This window comes from Falco peregrinus, chromosome 14 (genome assembly GCF_023634155.1).
Source record: "Falco peregrinus isolate bFalPer1 chromosome 14, bFalPer1.pri, whole genome shotgun sequence".
Classification (NCBI taxonomy): Eukaryota; Metazoa; Chordata; class Aves; order Falconiformes; family Falconidae; genus Falco; species Falco peregrinus.
Genome location: NC_073734.1, coordinates 14,187,031 through 14,203,297, shown reverse-complemented (window position 1 = coordinate 14,203,297; position 16,267 = coordinate 14,187,031). Strand labels below are relative to the sequence as shown.

At 43.0% G+C, this 16,267-nt stretch overlaps 1 protein-coding gene across 2 annotated transcripts in view; it reads right to left on the bottom strand.

The window, feature by feature from the left end:
- The window catches only part of SLC7A10 (solute carrier family 7 member 10), a 42,270-nt gene extending 33,755 nt beyond the window's left edge, over positions 1 to 8,515 (bottom strand). For both annotated transcript variants that reach the window (XM_055819049.1, XM_055819050.1), the window contains exon 1: positions 8,389 to 8,515. In XM_055819049.1, the coding sequence (XP_055675024.1) occupies positions 8,389 to 8,485 (97 nt within the window). In that variant the 5' untranslated portion in view covers positions 8,486 to 8,515. The remainder of the gene's footprint in view (positions 1 to 8,388) is intronic.
- Between the last annotated feature and the right edge of the window lie 7,752 nt (positions 8,516 to 16,267).

The following is a 16,267-nucleotide window of genomic DNA, read 5'->3' as shown; positions in this document are numbered from 1 at the left end:
TCCACCTTTCTTTCTCTGAGATCCAGTGGAATTTGTCTCTCTTGTCTGAAAGAGATGATGAACCATGTCCAGAAGCAAGAATTTAATTGGCTCAACCCCAATAGACTGGGCCATTCATTACCCTGAAATCAGAAAAACTATCTACAAGTTCCTGAAGATGGGAACAATTTGTAGGAAACCACTCCTCTAAATCTTGCTTTTTAGCCCTGACTTGCAGAGGCCAGTGCCAGAAGAATACATCAGGAGAATAAACTAATACTGCATAAGGAGATTTTGTGGAGGCTGGCACGTGAAGAAATGTATTTACCATTATATATGGCTTTCCCCTCCAGGAGAACAGGGCTTGCATATTTCCTATGCTTCCTCACAATACAGGGAAGGATACAGGCATTTAAAAAGGAATTAGGATGCTGAGATGCTCGGTCCATGCTGGATTGCTGGCTCCCTGCTCTTCGCTGTGGAACATCTGCTAAAGAACTCATTGGGAGACTTCTGGGTTTTTCAGGACCAGCAGAAAAAACAATACTGTTAGGATGTTTTATATTTGGGGCACTTCGGTACTGACAAATGCCTTCTCATTTCATCATGCTGCAACCAAGATGACAAAAAAAGTGTGGCAGCTATTAGAAACTCCCCCCCACAGCCCAACAAAAAACGGGGTCTTGAAAGGAAAAGTTTGGCACACAAAAAGCTCTCAACACAAAAAAGCTAAATCTCTACCAAACCATTTCTGCTTGTTGTGAGCCTGCCAAAGCAGAACAGACTTTCTGAACAGAAAAGGCTACATTATGCTAGAAGGAAATGAGCTGCAAGGCACAGGAAAAGGGAATGCGAGTGGAGATTTATGGCACTGCTGAAAGCAGGCACTGTACTGCCAGATGAGGAGTAAGACACTACCAAAGGATGCTACCTTTGTTTTTTCATCTATCAAGGAAGAAGAGTTTCTGTTACAGGGTATCTAAACTACTGGCATGCATTGCAGAAAGCCCATCACTTCAGCCTTCTGATCAGTCATTGCATCCCAATCAGAATTTTCTACTTTTTCAGAAGGTAAGAAGGAAAAAAACCCCCACCAATTAGCAAAACCCACCCAAACCAAAACCACTGGTCAACAAATACCTGGTAGTTAATAACCTGGAAACAGAATTATGTTACAGATGTTGATAGTTTTGCTAAGTATCACTGACTTTATAAAGTACAAATTGAGGTTTTTTGCGAAGATCTTCTTTATGCCCTATTACTGTTTCTGAAGATCATATGGGAACAATTTGTTCATGTTGACATTTTTTACTTTGTTTTTTTTGCTGCTGTTTTGGCTTTTGTTCTTGTACATGAGGGACTTCACATGCTGAATTCGCCTGGATACAGACTGCAGCAGAAAGGCACATCTGTGGACAAACAAAACCATTTTCTATGTCCAGAAAGACTCAATTAAGAAAAATATGACATTAAGGCCTTTTTTTTTTTTTTTTTTTTTTCCTGCCAGGAATTTCTAATTAGAGTTCCTTTTTGCTGCCCTCCGTAAATTCAGCCTCAGAGGTAAGCTGCTAGCCCAGAGAAGCTGCAGGAACTCCCTGGATTTTTACCAAGCTTAATTTGAACTTTGCCATGGTTTTTACTTGCAAGTGTTATTTTCAGCTGCCTAAACTCAGATGAAAGGCTACCCCAAACAATTCTGATAGACAATTGTATGTTGGAACAGCCTTGAAGAACATGAGAACATGGCATCACCCCTAAAACATATCACACCATAAATGTAACTTGCACGATGCATTTTGGATGGGCATCCCTAGGTTTCTTCCCTTCAAAACGTAGGGTCTGATCTTCCTCAGTAGTTATGTGCCTCTTTTTCATACTAGGTATCATGCCAAATTATGGACACCTATCAGTTTTTAATGTACATATGGAACCTGGACATGTAACTTTCAGTAGTTTTGAATCTGAGCCTAAGCCTCTAGACCCTATGGGGAAAAAAAACCTCCAAAAGTGCCTCAAAGGTGTCTTTGTGGTTTCCCACTAGTAAGAAGATGTGCCATTTATCTTGAACAAAAGTTGACTGCTGCCTTTATTTAACCATCATTTGCATTTATAAGAAGACAAAATGTTGAATTACATTTCTCTACAGTCCAGAGCTAGATCCTGAACTACTGCCCTGAAAAAACCCCGATCATGCATGTGTAAATACTTTTGTGTGTTATGACAGCAAGTGCCATATGGAACTGAATGCTCAAAATATTAGTTAACAAGGAGGGTAACAGAGATAGGGAAGACTCTTTTTAGAAACACTTTTTTTTTTTTGAGAGAGAGAGAGCGAGCTGCTGAAGTAATCTGTATTACTCTCACAAGTCAGTGAACAAAAGTGTGTCCTGAAACTTCAGCTAGCTATAACAGTGAAATGCTCTCACACAGATTCAGAGAGGGAGAAGATTCTTGCTGCAACACCACTGTTTTCTGTGACCCTGGCCAGGATCACAGAAATCAGAAGAAATCACCTAGAGATGCGGGTGTTTTCTTTCCATCTTCCTCATATATCTTTCTGCTGCAGTCTTGTAACTTGGGTACTACACAAGTGAAGTCCATTGGGCCTGACTAGACATGATCTCCTAATGATTTGATACATTACTTGATAAAGAGATGGATCTGATCGGTGCCAGGTGATTCCATGACCAATAACCAGTCTCCTTAAGCAACAGTGTCATATGAAATCAGACAGGATTCATCAAGCAGCTGGCATTAATACCTAGCTATTTCTACCTAGCTATTTCCACTTAAGTTCTTGTATGTTATGGAAAATATGAGTACGAACACTATTCTCAGTTCCATCTGTTTTCCTTCCCCAGTGTTATACTAGCAGCTTGCAGAATCCTGTAATAGGTTTCTGTCTTTAAAGACTGTCTGTGGGATTTAGGGCGTGTTAGAATGGCAAGAAGCATAACAGCAAGGAGAGAGCAAACGGACATGCAGGAAGGCTGGTAAATAGTTTTCTGTTAATGGTAAGGAGGAAAAATCACATCCAGTGCGATTATACTTCTGAACTCAGTGCTATCTCAGAGCGCTGCCCTGGAAATGATATTTATGGAAATGAGAACTTCCCTGTAGATGCATATGCAATTTTTAGTAAATAAGTACAATGCCAGGCAGATATAATGACAACCAAGGAAACTTATTTGGTTATTCCCTTGATGGTTTATCATGATGTAGACAGCAATTTGCACTACATACCGTGAAAACCCTGACATAAGGAAGTGTGTCCAATGTAATGGGGCTTTTCAGCTTCTACGCATTCCGCTGAGACCATCCATAAGGTGTCTGACTGACATCAGCTATGGAAGAAAGCAAGTATGTGCTGTTTTCTGGGCGATATGGAGAAGATAAATTCCAGAAAGCTACTTTCAGAAATAGCAATAACTGAACATACTGCTTGTTGGTCTGCTGAACAGAGTTTTGGTATTATCACTGGACTTGAACTGGGAACCAATTTATAAGGGTTCTCAGACCCAGCTTGTCTGTGAGTAGAATAAGCACTCCAAGCATTTTTTAAGCAATGCCAAGTCAGCTGATGCAGATAATTTGACCACCTGTGCTAAATAAGATAAGTTGTATTTACTTTTAGCTGACATATTTCATTGTGGCTCAATTTGTAGGTCTTGTAATGGGTATTACATAGCCTGACGTAAAATCATTCAGTGTATACAACAGATTTTACCACGATGTGAGTAAGACTCTATGGCTACTTTCATGCAGTTTTACAAGCCACATAAACAAATATTTTAAGAGGTGTTTAACTGTTTCTTTTATATAAAGCTACTTGAGCTGTATTAAACAGTTAAACATCTCTTGCCAAATGTCTTATACATGCATTTTATGTATACAGGTAAATGTATACTTCTAATGTAAGAATGGTGAATTTTGTTCCTCAGATCAAAAGAACCAGGCTGGCACCAGATGTTAATCAGGCTGCTGTTTCGAATTCTTGTACTTTTCTAAAGAACACTGGAATGTGGTAGAAACTACACAGAGCCAAGTCATGGAGCTTCTTACTCAGTTTTTCATCTACACAGGTACAACTCTCATTGAAGGCACTGAATAAGAGTTTCTTCTCTATATGGCTCATATGCCTTTGCTCATAGAAAAGATACACGTGCAATAATCTTAATTATATGTGTAGCTCCACAAATGAGATACAAAGCCAGCTATGTAGAAAGTGCATAAAATAACTGTCGAATTAAATACAGCATAGATTTTGGTGTCTGCAAAATAAATTCTTAATCGGGTTTAAAGCAATCATATTGTATCTGTAAGTTATTACCTACTAGATAATAAAGCACATATGTTGCTACTTTTTAAGCTGTATCACTTCATCTGAGTATTGGCAAGCTTAATTTGCAGTGTATTGAGTACATTAGAAGATTATTGATAGCTGGAGCCCGTGAGAGATTTGTTTTTGCTGTACATAACCACATTTGAGACAGAGTGGTTTGGGTACTCCTACAGCAAGTCTCTGGCACTTCCCAAAATTCTGTGGCAGAGATGAATTGCCAGGAAGATTTATTACTGCTACTGAACACTGTCTTCAGTTTCACAGTCATTAAGTAGCAGTCCCTTTTTAGCATCAAAATGGTTTTTTGTATTTACATTAGGATACTCCAAAGAGGCGTCTTCTGCCTCTTCATGAAACAACCTTTGGAAACGGCTTTCTTCTCTGACTAGGCTTGTTTGTACGCAAATTTAAAAAAGTTAAATAATGAAGTAATGAGGGATAGGCTTATGTGTTGTGAAAGCTAGGTTGCCGGGAGAAATCAGGAAACTGTCCTATGGGGTGGATATTGGACAGGTATATTAGATTGCTAATTTGATGTACTTTGTTCTGCTATTTTTTCTGCTGTTTTTTATTTGATGAACTGCTATTTCTTAGGGCAAAGCCTTTCAAGCCTCTACCAAGAGAGGATAAAAATTTGAAAGGATGAGTTTTGTGATCATATTAAGATGGCATAGCAATTTATTATGTTGACAAGTATCTCGGTTGTAAAATTAGTAAGAAAATAGTCCTGTAATTCAGAACATGGAAAGAAGATGGGAAAGGAACACTTGCTTTACAGGGAATTAGCACAGGCTACGGGAGCTGCAGGGCGGCTGGCAGGATGAGGGCTGCCTCCTCCTCCTGTACCAGTCACTGCGCCCCAAACTAGTGAGCACCCTGCGTTCACCGGGCAGGCTGAGCACCTCCTTAGCTCTAACAGCCAGAAGCCTGTAAAGTTCAAGCTGGATGAAGTCGTATATCTGCATCTAGAGGTCATTTTTATTTCCTCAGATGCAACTGTGAAATTTCAGGGACTATGAAATACTGAGAGACCCTGACATTACTGGAATGCTTGTCAAATATACCGGATAATGGTGCCCCACCTCCAAGCCTTCTCTTTCACCTCATTTCATTGTGCTAAGGAGCACTCAGAAAACAACCTGATTCCATCCCCCCAGTTGCAAATCATAAAATGCTTTATTTTAACCAAGCAGAATTAGTGTATAGAAGGCAACCGTGAGCTTATTAATCACATATTTATAGGCTCATATTTACAGTATTTTCCAAATACTCTGTCGAGTAGGAAACATCCTCTTTCTGTTACTAATTACTATAAGATTATAATTGTCTATATCCATCCTGCAGCTGATTATTGTAGAGCAGGTCAGCTAAAACAGAGCATTTGGTGTATCACTGCATCAAACTTCTATTTGATAATGCAAAAAATATCCTCTTGCATTTTCTGTACCTGCAGCACTTTTATACGCTATTTGAATAAAGATAACCTACAAAAACATTTAAAGAAAAGTGCATAATCTTCTTTTAGCTCCATGCAGCGCAAGAAAGGTTTTTTTCAAAGGCATTTTCTTTCTTCTTGGTGTTCTCAAGCAATATGACTTTGCCATGGGATGCATCAGAGTTTGATGTCTAAACCCTTGAAGAGAAAAGTGTTTCCCTTCCCCACTCAGAAATAGGAAAACTGTTACGATGGCTAACATGAAAGTCCTGGTCTGTCATCAGTTCAAAAGGCTATGACACTGGCTGTACCCATTTTTCCCCGACATCCAAGAATTTGGAAAGTCTTCCCAGTGTTAAATTTTATCATATAGAAAAATTGTGAGCTAACTGGTTGTCTAATACGAATTCAGATCAAGCAGTTTAGGTTTTTTGCTAGAAGAGATTCCTCTTATTTAACTCCAGTAATGGTTTGCAAGCCAATCTGGTGTAATGCAATTTACAGTGTCCTCTGATTCTAGGCTGTCAAGTTTTATGTAGTGACATGTACAAAGCTATACTATACTCTTACTATCTCTTTGTCACTGGGGACTCTGTGATATATAATGTAATTTCACACACCTACACACAAATCAGACCCCAAAATAGGATCCTAGGGTTGTTTTTCCAACTTCTTTTATCAAAATACAGGGGAATTTGCAGCAGAAATTTTAGGCTTTATTTGGCAATGCAGATAACCACCTCTAATACTTAAATCTCTTGACAGTACTAGACTTAATCATAAATATCAATATTTTTCCCTACTCAAATGTCTTTGGTAGATGAGAGGCTGTTTCACAAGATTTTGTGTAAGCATTATTATACAGGTATTGTGCTTGCAACATGTTGCAAATGAGTCAGGTTGATGAAAGGTTGACTGAGAAGGGATCTGGGAGAGCAGAGTAGCAGTCTTGAGATACAATTACCCAATTATCTAATACCAGCACTAGCAAATGACATAGATGCCATAAATTTTCCCTATGGCCAGCAGCAACTCAGGTGATACCTAACCCTGGAGGTGCCTTACAGCACAGTATCTTGCCAAATACTCACAAGTACCCCACTCTCATGCAAGGTCATCTGTGCTCCACCGAGATCCACGAACCAGATTTTCCCCCTTAAATACGCCAAAAGGATTCAACTGCAGTTATAGCTGCCCCTTACATTTAGTATTTCAGTATGGGAACGGAATGAAATATCTTCCTTTTGTATAACAGCCTTGCTCACGATGCAAGAGATCCTGTTCAATGGCACTGAAATTTCTCTCTTGTGTTTTTGGTTTTGTGGGGGTTTTTTGCAAGATCCTATCCACTTAAATGGGGCATAAAGGAATACAGGGCTAACAGCGTAAGATTGTAGTAGGATAGTATGATAACCTATAGGAAGTATGCGGTAAAGTCTGCTTCCTCAAGCATGGGGACATCACTCACGCAGATGCAACGGGCTATCCCCGCCAACTCTGCTACCACACAGCATGCTGCTGCCACTGCTCCTGCCGTGCCCACCGTGCCCACTGCCACCTCCCCGTGCCCCAGGCCTGGCCCCAGCTGTCACTGCGAGCCTCTACGGTGGGGAAGGTGGGGGCTGGGCCTCCCCCCAGGGTTCTGAGACTCACTGAGTTTGTACAGGCTGCTTGTATTTGGCTACGACACATCTCCCTCCCTGGACTTGCCCCAGCTCCCGTAGACTGAACACCACACTGGGCCAGAGCCCGCTGCGGGAAGGTGCTGAGCACAGCCTTGCCCTCATTTCTCAGTTTTGACTGTTACGGGATAAGCAGGCTCAGCCCCGCTGGCTGGCAGCTCAGAAACGCAAACCAGAGGGTCTGTTGGAAAAGGCACCGACCGGCAGCAGCTCTGCCAGCTCCCGGCAGGTGCGGGAAGCGGGACAGTGCCCTGCTGCTGGTGCCATGCTGCTGGTGCGTGTGCTGCCGGTGCCCTGCTACCGGTTCCCGCGCTGCCGTGGTGCCCTGCTGCCGGTGCCCTGCTGCCAGCATCCGTGCTGCCGTGCTGCTGTGTTGCCTTGCTGCCGGTGCCCTGCTGCCCTGCTGCCGGTGCCCTGCTGCCAGCTCCCGCCGCCCCGGGCCGTTCGGTGGCTTTCTGCAAGCCCAAGCTGCCAAGCTGCAAGCCAATCTCAGCTAAAAGAATCAACTTTTGGTTTAGCCTTAGCAATAAAAGGGCACGAGCCCGAACAGCGCGAAAGGCCATCAGGGGACCGCTTTAGCAAATCTCCCGATGCTGCGTTCAGCCCAGCGGCTGCGCGGGGGGGCTTTACCCGTGTTTTGTTGCCCCCCCCAAGCAGGACCGTGCCCCACAGGCACGTCCCGACCACCGCCCCCCCGCGCCCCGCCAGCCGGGACGCGTCGTCCCGTGCCACATCTCCTGGTAGCGGTACCGGACGATGGGCTGGCGCCCCGGTACACCTGCCCGCGGGTGCCGTGCCTCGCCACACCGCCGCTCCTCGCCGCGCCGGCGGGCCCCGAGCCCCCGCCTCAGCGCGGGGCTCAGCCGAGCGGGACGGGCTGGCAGCGCTGCCCGTGGGCGAGCAGCGGCGAGACGCGCTGTCCCGCGGGGGCACCGGGCGGCGGCCCTTACCGATGATGATGGCACAGGCGCTGACCAGCCCGATCTCCTTCTTCAGCGCCACCCGCTCGGGGCCGCCGGGCGCGCCGCGCTGCTCCCCGCCGGCCATCGCTGCCCGCGCCGCTCTGCCCCGCCGCACGCCGCCTCGCGCATGCGCCGCCCCCGGCCGGGGGCGTGGAGGGGGGGCGTGCGTCCGCGCGGTGGGCGCGCGCCGGCGGCGGGAAGGCGCTGAGGGCTGTCGCCGCCTCTCTGAGCCGAGGCACCTGCGGGCAGCGGGCGGACGGTCTCCCGGCCCCCGCTCTGCGGTCCCTCTCAGGGTGGCAGCGCCCGAGAGGGCTACGACAGTCACCTCTGAGAAACCTGTAAACGTGTCCCCCGAAGTGCGGGGGGAAACAGCCGCAGTAACGCCGGCGTTTGGCTTGGTAAGTGCCAAGGTCAAACCACCGCTTTGGTTATTTGGCTTGTGGGACAGCGGGGTTCGCCCCTGCGCCCAGGTAGCCCGGCGTGCCCGCAGCTCCTCTGGGATGACTTTGGTGACCAACCAACCTAACTCCTGCCCCGCCCCCCCCCCCCGTAAATCTTTTCAGTGGTGGCCTGCCTATTGTGCTTTATAACTTATGGTAGTGCAGTAATTTATAGGAAAAAAACATTTTATTGCTTGTAATCGGTATTCACAATATGCGGCCAGCCAAGCGTAGTTAAAATCAACAAGGTGATGCCCAAGTACTGACTGCTTGGTTTCTGCCTTTTCTTGTAAATTTCTCCCCCTTCCCCCTTTGTTTCAAACCTCTCTGAAAGGAGTGGAAACCCCCCAGTCTGTCTGTGCACCAGTTGGTGCTGAGGTGCTTGCGGCTGAGGGCATCCCCCCCCTCCTCCCCTGCCCCCCAGCCCTCCCAGCGCCTTGCTGCAGCTGGAGTCATCTGTTGTCAAGGTTAAGGAAATAATAAATATTTCCTTTCCTCACACAGGGGATGGAGCACAAATATTGGGATCCTGCATTGCAGCAAGAACATAGGAATAACAAGGTAAATGTAAGGAAATAATGTCATAGTAACTCACAGAACTTTTGCTCTGAACAAACTGCCTTTGTAAGAGTGGCAAGGGATGATGTGTCCTTTACTCTCAGGTGAAATCAGAAAGTTAAATCATAGCTTGGGAACCTGAGCTGTTCCCTCAAGCTGTAACAGCCAAGGGTTTATTGATGGAAATCCCTGGTTCATTCCTTGTTCACAAGTCAAGATGAACACCTTCCTGAGAGCAGTTCTGCAGAGAGGTTCCCCCATGTGGGTGACCTATTCTGAAAGTGCATAGGTCAGAAACTTTTCATAGGAAGATTACATGGTATCTGGGAGGTGTAGGAAGAGGAGATGGTGTGCATCAGTGGGGCAACCAGCACGGTAATGGTACTTGGATGTGGTGTGGTGGTATCAATGGGAGAAGGAAGGTCTGGTTCTTCACCTCAGTGAGGGAAGGTGAGAAGTTTCTGTGGTGATGTCAGTCTCATATTGTTTGGCTTTAGAGTGAAAAGTATGACCTGAAAACTGGAACGTCACTTGAAGAAATCAGTGGGCTATTCTTACAAAGCTGGTAATTGTAAGTGATTTTACTTTATAAAGCTGCTTTATATTGCTGCTGTTACAGAAAGGCTTATTGATTTTCAGAGGCTGAGACTTGTTTCCTAAACTGATCTATCACTCTGTGGAATTGTTGTTTCTAAATGAGCTGCCTCACTACTTCTAAAATGTCCTTTTGTTGAATTACTAAGTACTTTTTATAAGAAAGCATTTTACAAGAAGAGTCACTTTCTGAACTATGTAAACTGTACTATTATTCTGCTTTTAAAGACGGGGAAATGTGAAGGCTAGAAATTAAGTTTGAGATGTTCAAAAGTAACCTGATGCTTTAAGTGTTTCTTCTACATGATTTAAATGATTGCTTCAGAGCTATGTTTTCCACTGGTAGCAACTCAAGTAATTTCTAGTAGCTCTGAAAGTCTCTGCATGCTAGTCTTACATGGGCATTATGATTTACTCTGTGAAAGTTGTCTGTGACAGCCTATTTCTTTTGTAAAAGCTGAAAAATAGATTGAATTTCATCAAAAAAGTACAAAAATCAAGAAATATGGGAACAAATGGTGTTGCTAACTGTGTTACTAACTGTATTGCTGAGTTCTAAGAACCTAATGAAGTTTAGGATCAATTAAGCCTTACAGAACAACCACACAATCTGTTAAATGAATGATCACTTAGAAGGGTAATGCTGTACTTGGTTTGTTTCGCTGTGGTAGGAATGTTGGTTTGCTCTGGAATATGTGTGTAATCTTTGTGGCATCGTGTGGAAGATAAAAATCCCAGTCAGCCCTCTTATGCTGATTAGTGAGGAACAGTGCATGCTGACTGTGGGATGAGGAAAAAGAATACTAGAATTCAGGTAACTCTAATAAGCTGGTTCAACTCAACTGTGCAGTAGCTGCAGGAATTTTGTTTATTTTTTTTAACATTCTGGCCAGTTTAGGAGGCTTTGCCAGGGCAAATGCAAAGTATCCGTACATTTGTGCACTGCCTGCTGATATAAATACTTTGTTCTCTAATTGTTCCTCCTTGCTGAAAGCCATGAGGCACAACTGGGTGACTTTACCAATATGTTTTCAAGTATTTTGCTGGTAATAAGAGAGGAAAAACTCAACAGAAAAGCACCAGAAAACTCTCCTTAGGAAAGGGAGCCAACAAACCATTAAAACTAAGAGTGGCAGAGGAACCTTTAAGAGCATTCAGTCTTTCTATCCAGTTCCATGTCAGGTGCATTTTGAACAAGGCTGAAACAACAGAGCTGGCACAGGAGAAAAATGGGGTGAAATCTCAGCCTTGTCCTAACAAAACCTTTTGCAGCAGAGAAGTTAATGAACTGGCACATCTGATTTTGTCTCAGCAAGGCCAGGATGTTGTCTATTACACCTTAGAGTTTCAGCACCTGATCCTGTTTTGTAAGTTTCATCCTTGAGGGGCAGCATCTGTGCCTTTGCCTTTGTGTGGGGCTGTTCCCAGGAGGAATAGACAGCCTTTGCAGCTGGGCAGCTGTGCTTCCCTGGGCCACGATAAAGGCATCTGATAGGGGAGACACAACCGTTGGCTGCTCACCCAAGTTAGGGATTTTACAAATGTCCATTTGAAAGGACCTGTACCCTTGCACTGGGAGATGAAGATACAGGTATGTGATTGCCTTTTTCTTAAGATGTATAGCATTATTTTGGTAGGTGCTTATCTGTGGTATCTCTGCCAGAATATACTTTGTAGGCAGGCAATAAGCTTGTAAGCAGTTTAGCCTAGTTACCAGGTAGTGTGGGTGATAAACAGGGTGGGAAAATAGGGTTGGGTGCAGCTGTGTTGGTGATGGAGGAGGATGGTGACTGTATAGCAGCAGTGCAGTCTCTCACTGCCGCATGAGACTGAGTACATGGTGTAAGGGATAATGGTCATGGGCAAGGGGATACAGCCAGGAAATCTGTGCTGGTAACTTGGTTTAGGACTGTAGTTGTGGACCCCGGTAGAGTAATTCTTTTTTTTCATTTGTCCTTGGAAAGAGGGTAAATTCTTCTCGTAAATCCATATAAAGAACATTGATTTATTGATTCTTTTCACAGTGTGTACATAATAAATGACTTTGCCTTTCAAAGTTTTAAGTGTTTTACTATTGCTGAAGGAGTAAGCAGGTGGCTGTTTACATGAGCTTTTGATATGCTCACATCCATAGCAAAACACAGGAGTGTAAAATAGCATTGGGCCAGAAACCTGTTGGAAAAGACAGCAGTGACAAAGGTTGCCCACATTAACTGCCAAAAATGCTGCTTCCCCCCCCCCCCCCCACCTCCCCCTTTTTTTCTTTTTAGGCTGAGTGCCTGCCTGCTTCACTGTGTTTTTTGCATGAGGGTGAAAAGAGGACTTTTGTCTTTCTGTGGTAGTGGTGGTTGCTTATTTAAGTTGTATATTCTGTCCTATTGTTAATATAGTTCCAAAATGAGCAAGTCAGAGGGCATGTACATTCTAATTAGTAGTTATCTGAGACAGCTTTCAGAGCAAAGACTTCTTTTAGGTTGTTTTGGATCTGAACATACTGTATCTACTTGAATGACGAAATGTTAGTAAGCAAAAAAGCCAAAGTTCTTTGTAGGAAGGCAATTGCTGCATAGCAACTGCACAGAGAGGATGCAATGAAGCTTGCATGGGTTCTCTTCTGTTGCTATTTTTGTCCTCATTTTCTCCGTGTTCTGAAATGTACAGAAATTACTGAAGTTGTTGGAGCCAGTTATTTCATTCATTGCTACTTAAGCTCTAAAAAAAAAAAAACCACAAAAAACAAGCAGTGCAGTTTGGAGTTTCTATTTGGGAAGAAATAATAAAGGGAATTTAATATGCCATTTATGAAGGGATGCTGTGACTGAGTTTTCAAATTAATATGGTCTTTAATGTGTGTGAAGTCTACAGGAACAGAGCAAGGTTAAAGAAATATAAAGACTCTTTATGAAAGTAGATGTTTTTTCCAGTCTTACTCCATTTTTGTATCCATCTAAAAAAATTTCTATCATCTTAAAAAATAACCAACCCTACGAACCCAAAACATACTATAGTTGTTAAAGCATAATTCAACTTTGAATGTAATGGGGTTACCACAAACAACAACTGGGAAATAGTTACTTGGAAGGATAAACTATTTTGTAGTGTATCTTTAAATAAAAGAGTAGGCTGGCTGGTTTAGCAAAAGGAAATTTGGGAGTAATAAGATTGTAAAGTAATTCTTAACTGCTAATAAACTTGAGAGTAAGGTTTTGCCATGTTGATTAGTGTCTGTGGAAAGCCTGTTATATCCATACAAAATATGGGAGACTCTGGTCTGAAATGTCCTTCTGGATGTGACCTGCGCCAAGTCCATGCTTGACCGATTTAGCCAGCGGACTTGAGACTGTGGGACTACTGTTACCCTATGCTTTGTCATCTTTCTGTAGTAGGACAGAAACTTGCAGGGCATTAGGGTTAAGAGCAAGAATACAAGCAGGAAGAAGGCCCATTTACTGGGAGGTGACATCAGTGGGAGGGAACCATCTGACGCCTTTCTACTTTATGTGAATGAGTCCCAACAGGCAACCCTAGATGTAGCCAGGTGCAGGTGGATCAGTTACTTGTTGAAAGCATCCCATTCTCCATCACCTTGCTCTAGCACGTTCAACCTCTATCACATTCAGCCTCTATATGATTTAAGGTGGAAAAAACATGGTGTTCTTTTTATTTCTGGTAATATGATATTGCACCTCTGTGTTTTCAGAAAGCTGTAGTTGAGGAAGCTGCATTAGTATGTGACTCCCCAGTACCTAAACAAGAGAATGGGGGACGTACACTTGAAAAGGGAAGGCAGAATCTATTCCTTTAGTCCAATAAAGGAGGAAATAGTCCAGAGTGGCTTTTTTTGGCTAGCTACTCTTCTCTGCAATAATGGCAACAGGGAAGAGATTCTTCCAAGTGTGGAGCAGTTCTAGAATAGGTCAAATAAGGTAATTAGCTTGTGCAAACTAGCTAAACATCTGAACCAGGTAAAAGTAATTTCTGATTAAATATTACACCAATAACTTAATTTATGGTTCTATCATCCTCCTTCATTATTTAAAAATCTTATTCACACAAATATAATTTATAAACAATGTTCTTTAATGTTTGTACCTTGCCAAATGGTAATGTGAGAGCTGAATGTGTGAACCAGTGTCTAGCAACAGGTATGAAGATCCTTCATGGCCTCCACTGCCTTGCCTTAGCAAAGCACTGCTCTCCAGAACAATTTAAACATGGTGTGCCAAGGGGTAAGTGGAGTTGTTCCTCACTGATCCATAAGAGTTAGTGTGGGTGCTGGGAGCACAAGGCTATACACAGAAATGCAGCAACCATCTTTAACCAAAAACGTTCTGTGACATGCAGTAAAGCAGTGGGAATACAATAAAACATTCGATTGTCTCTTCCTCTTACTTCAAGTTTTTGGGAAGACTCGCTTTCATGTCATTAAGGGGCGGGAATGTAACCAAGAGCTGGAGTTAGTAGATCTTCAGGCTTACAACATTGGCTTCTGAGTGGGCTGCATTTTAAGAGTATGTTCCATGCTTGCTGAGTGGGGACCTGGATGAGAAAATTGGAAAAGCAGGCTGAGAACCAGGTCTTCTGCGAAGCTTTCTGATCTAAGTTATTTCAGACAATGAAGTCTGTCTTCTGAATTCTGTAATGTGTTGCATTCATTAGGCATTGGGAAGAGCCTTAGTAGGTAAGGCTGACTGTTCGGGCTGACTGATGCCACTCTTTCATGGCCCTCTGCAAGATCTGGGAGCTTTAATCCCATGATTTAGGAAGGTCAGGAGATGCTTCGGGCAGCACCACTGTGTTCTGAGCTCCTCTAGAAGGAATGTGGGTCTTGTACACAGCAGAAGCTTGCCTAGTGTCAATAACTCCCTCCACAGCCTCTACAAAGGACGGTATTTTGCCAATGTACAGAGAAGTCAGGGCCAGATACTTCACTGCACTTACAGCTCCCTTTAAGCAGCAGGCTTTTATCTGTAGGTTCTGGTCACCAGAATTTTAGCTGTCTTTTAGATAAATTATTCATCAGGTATGAACTGTTGGACATAGAAACAGAGTTTTTACAGATAGGTAAATTTCCCATTATAGGAAGTGGGCCATTGTATGTTCAAATTGTATCACCTCTTCAAAGATGTTTCATGACAGCTCATAAGTAGATGAGTGTTAAGTCGATTATGTAAAGAGCTATCTGCAGGTTGTTGATGAGTGAGGTTTCTGGAGCCAGGGTTATTAAAAGAACCTAGTTTCAGTTAATCACTGGAACAATTGGTGTGTTATCACCACTGTAACAACTAAAAAGCTTTTCTTAAATCACCACTCTAAACCTTTGTTGTGATTAACATAATTCTATTTTTTCTTCTTCAGTGCTCACTGGGAAACTGTCTCTTATTTTTTCTATACTATGCTTTGGTTTATCAGTTTGCTAGAACACTTATTTTACTTTCCTTGCTTATAGATTACGAACACCCCTGTTTTATTAAATTTTTTCTCCTCAAAGGACGGGCTTTCAAAACCCTGTTCTTATTGCTGTCATCAGGACTGTATTCAACTTCTGCAGATGGTGACTTATGTTGGACATAATATTGAAGTTAATGCATTACAAGTGCTAACTGGTTTAGAATAGCACCTCTATTTCTTACAAGGGACATTTCTCCCAGCTTGGGAATTTTTTTTTGTGTGTGACACTGTTGTGCTGTTGACCTAGGCTTTTAGCTTGAGGTTCACCATAACCTGTTTCACATCCTTTTCAGAATCCCTCTGCATTGCTGCCTACCCCATCCTTCCCTATTCTGCATCTCTGTGCTAGATCCCTTCTTTCTTCTTGCACCGCTTGTTCAGCTGAATATCAGCGTTCTGACTTTACCAGTCAGCTGAGATCATCCTGAATTTTATTCCTCAGTTTTGCATTTGCAATTGCTTTCAGCTTGGTGTACCCATGAATCCTTAGTCTCTGGTCACTCAAAATGAATAATATTGATCCCTGGATAGATTCCAGGGGACCCATCCTGAGATTTCTTTCTGTTTTGTCAGTGCATTGTGAATAATTACCTCAAAAGGAACAGTTGTTTTGTTCGGGGTTTTTTGAGACAGTTACACAGGTAACATTACAGTTGTTACTTGGGTCTTATTTTGTGTTATCTTGCTTAATATCATGACACTTTGGTCAGAGTTAAAAGCTCTAGTTTAAAGAAAATCAGTTCAAATCTACCACTTCCTTTTTTTTCTACTGAAACAAGTTCCCTATCGGACACGAAAACCACGACTGGAATCATCCCTCGTTT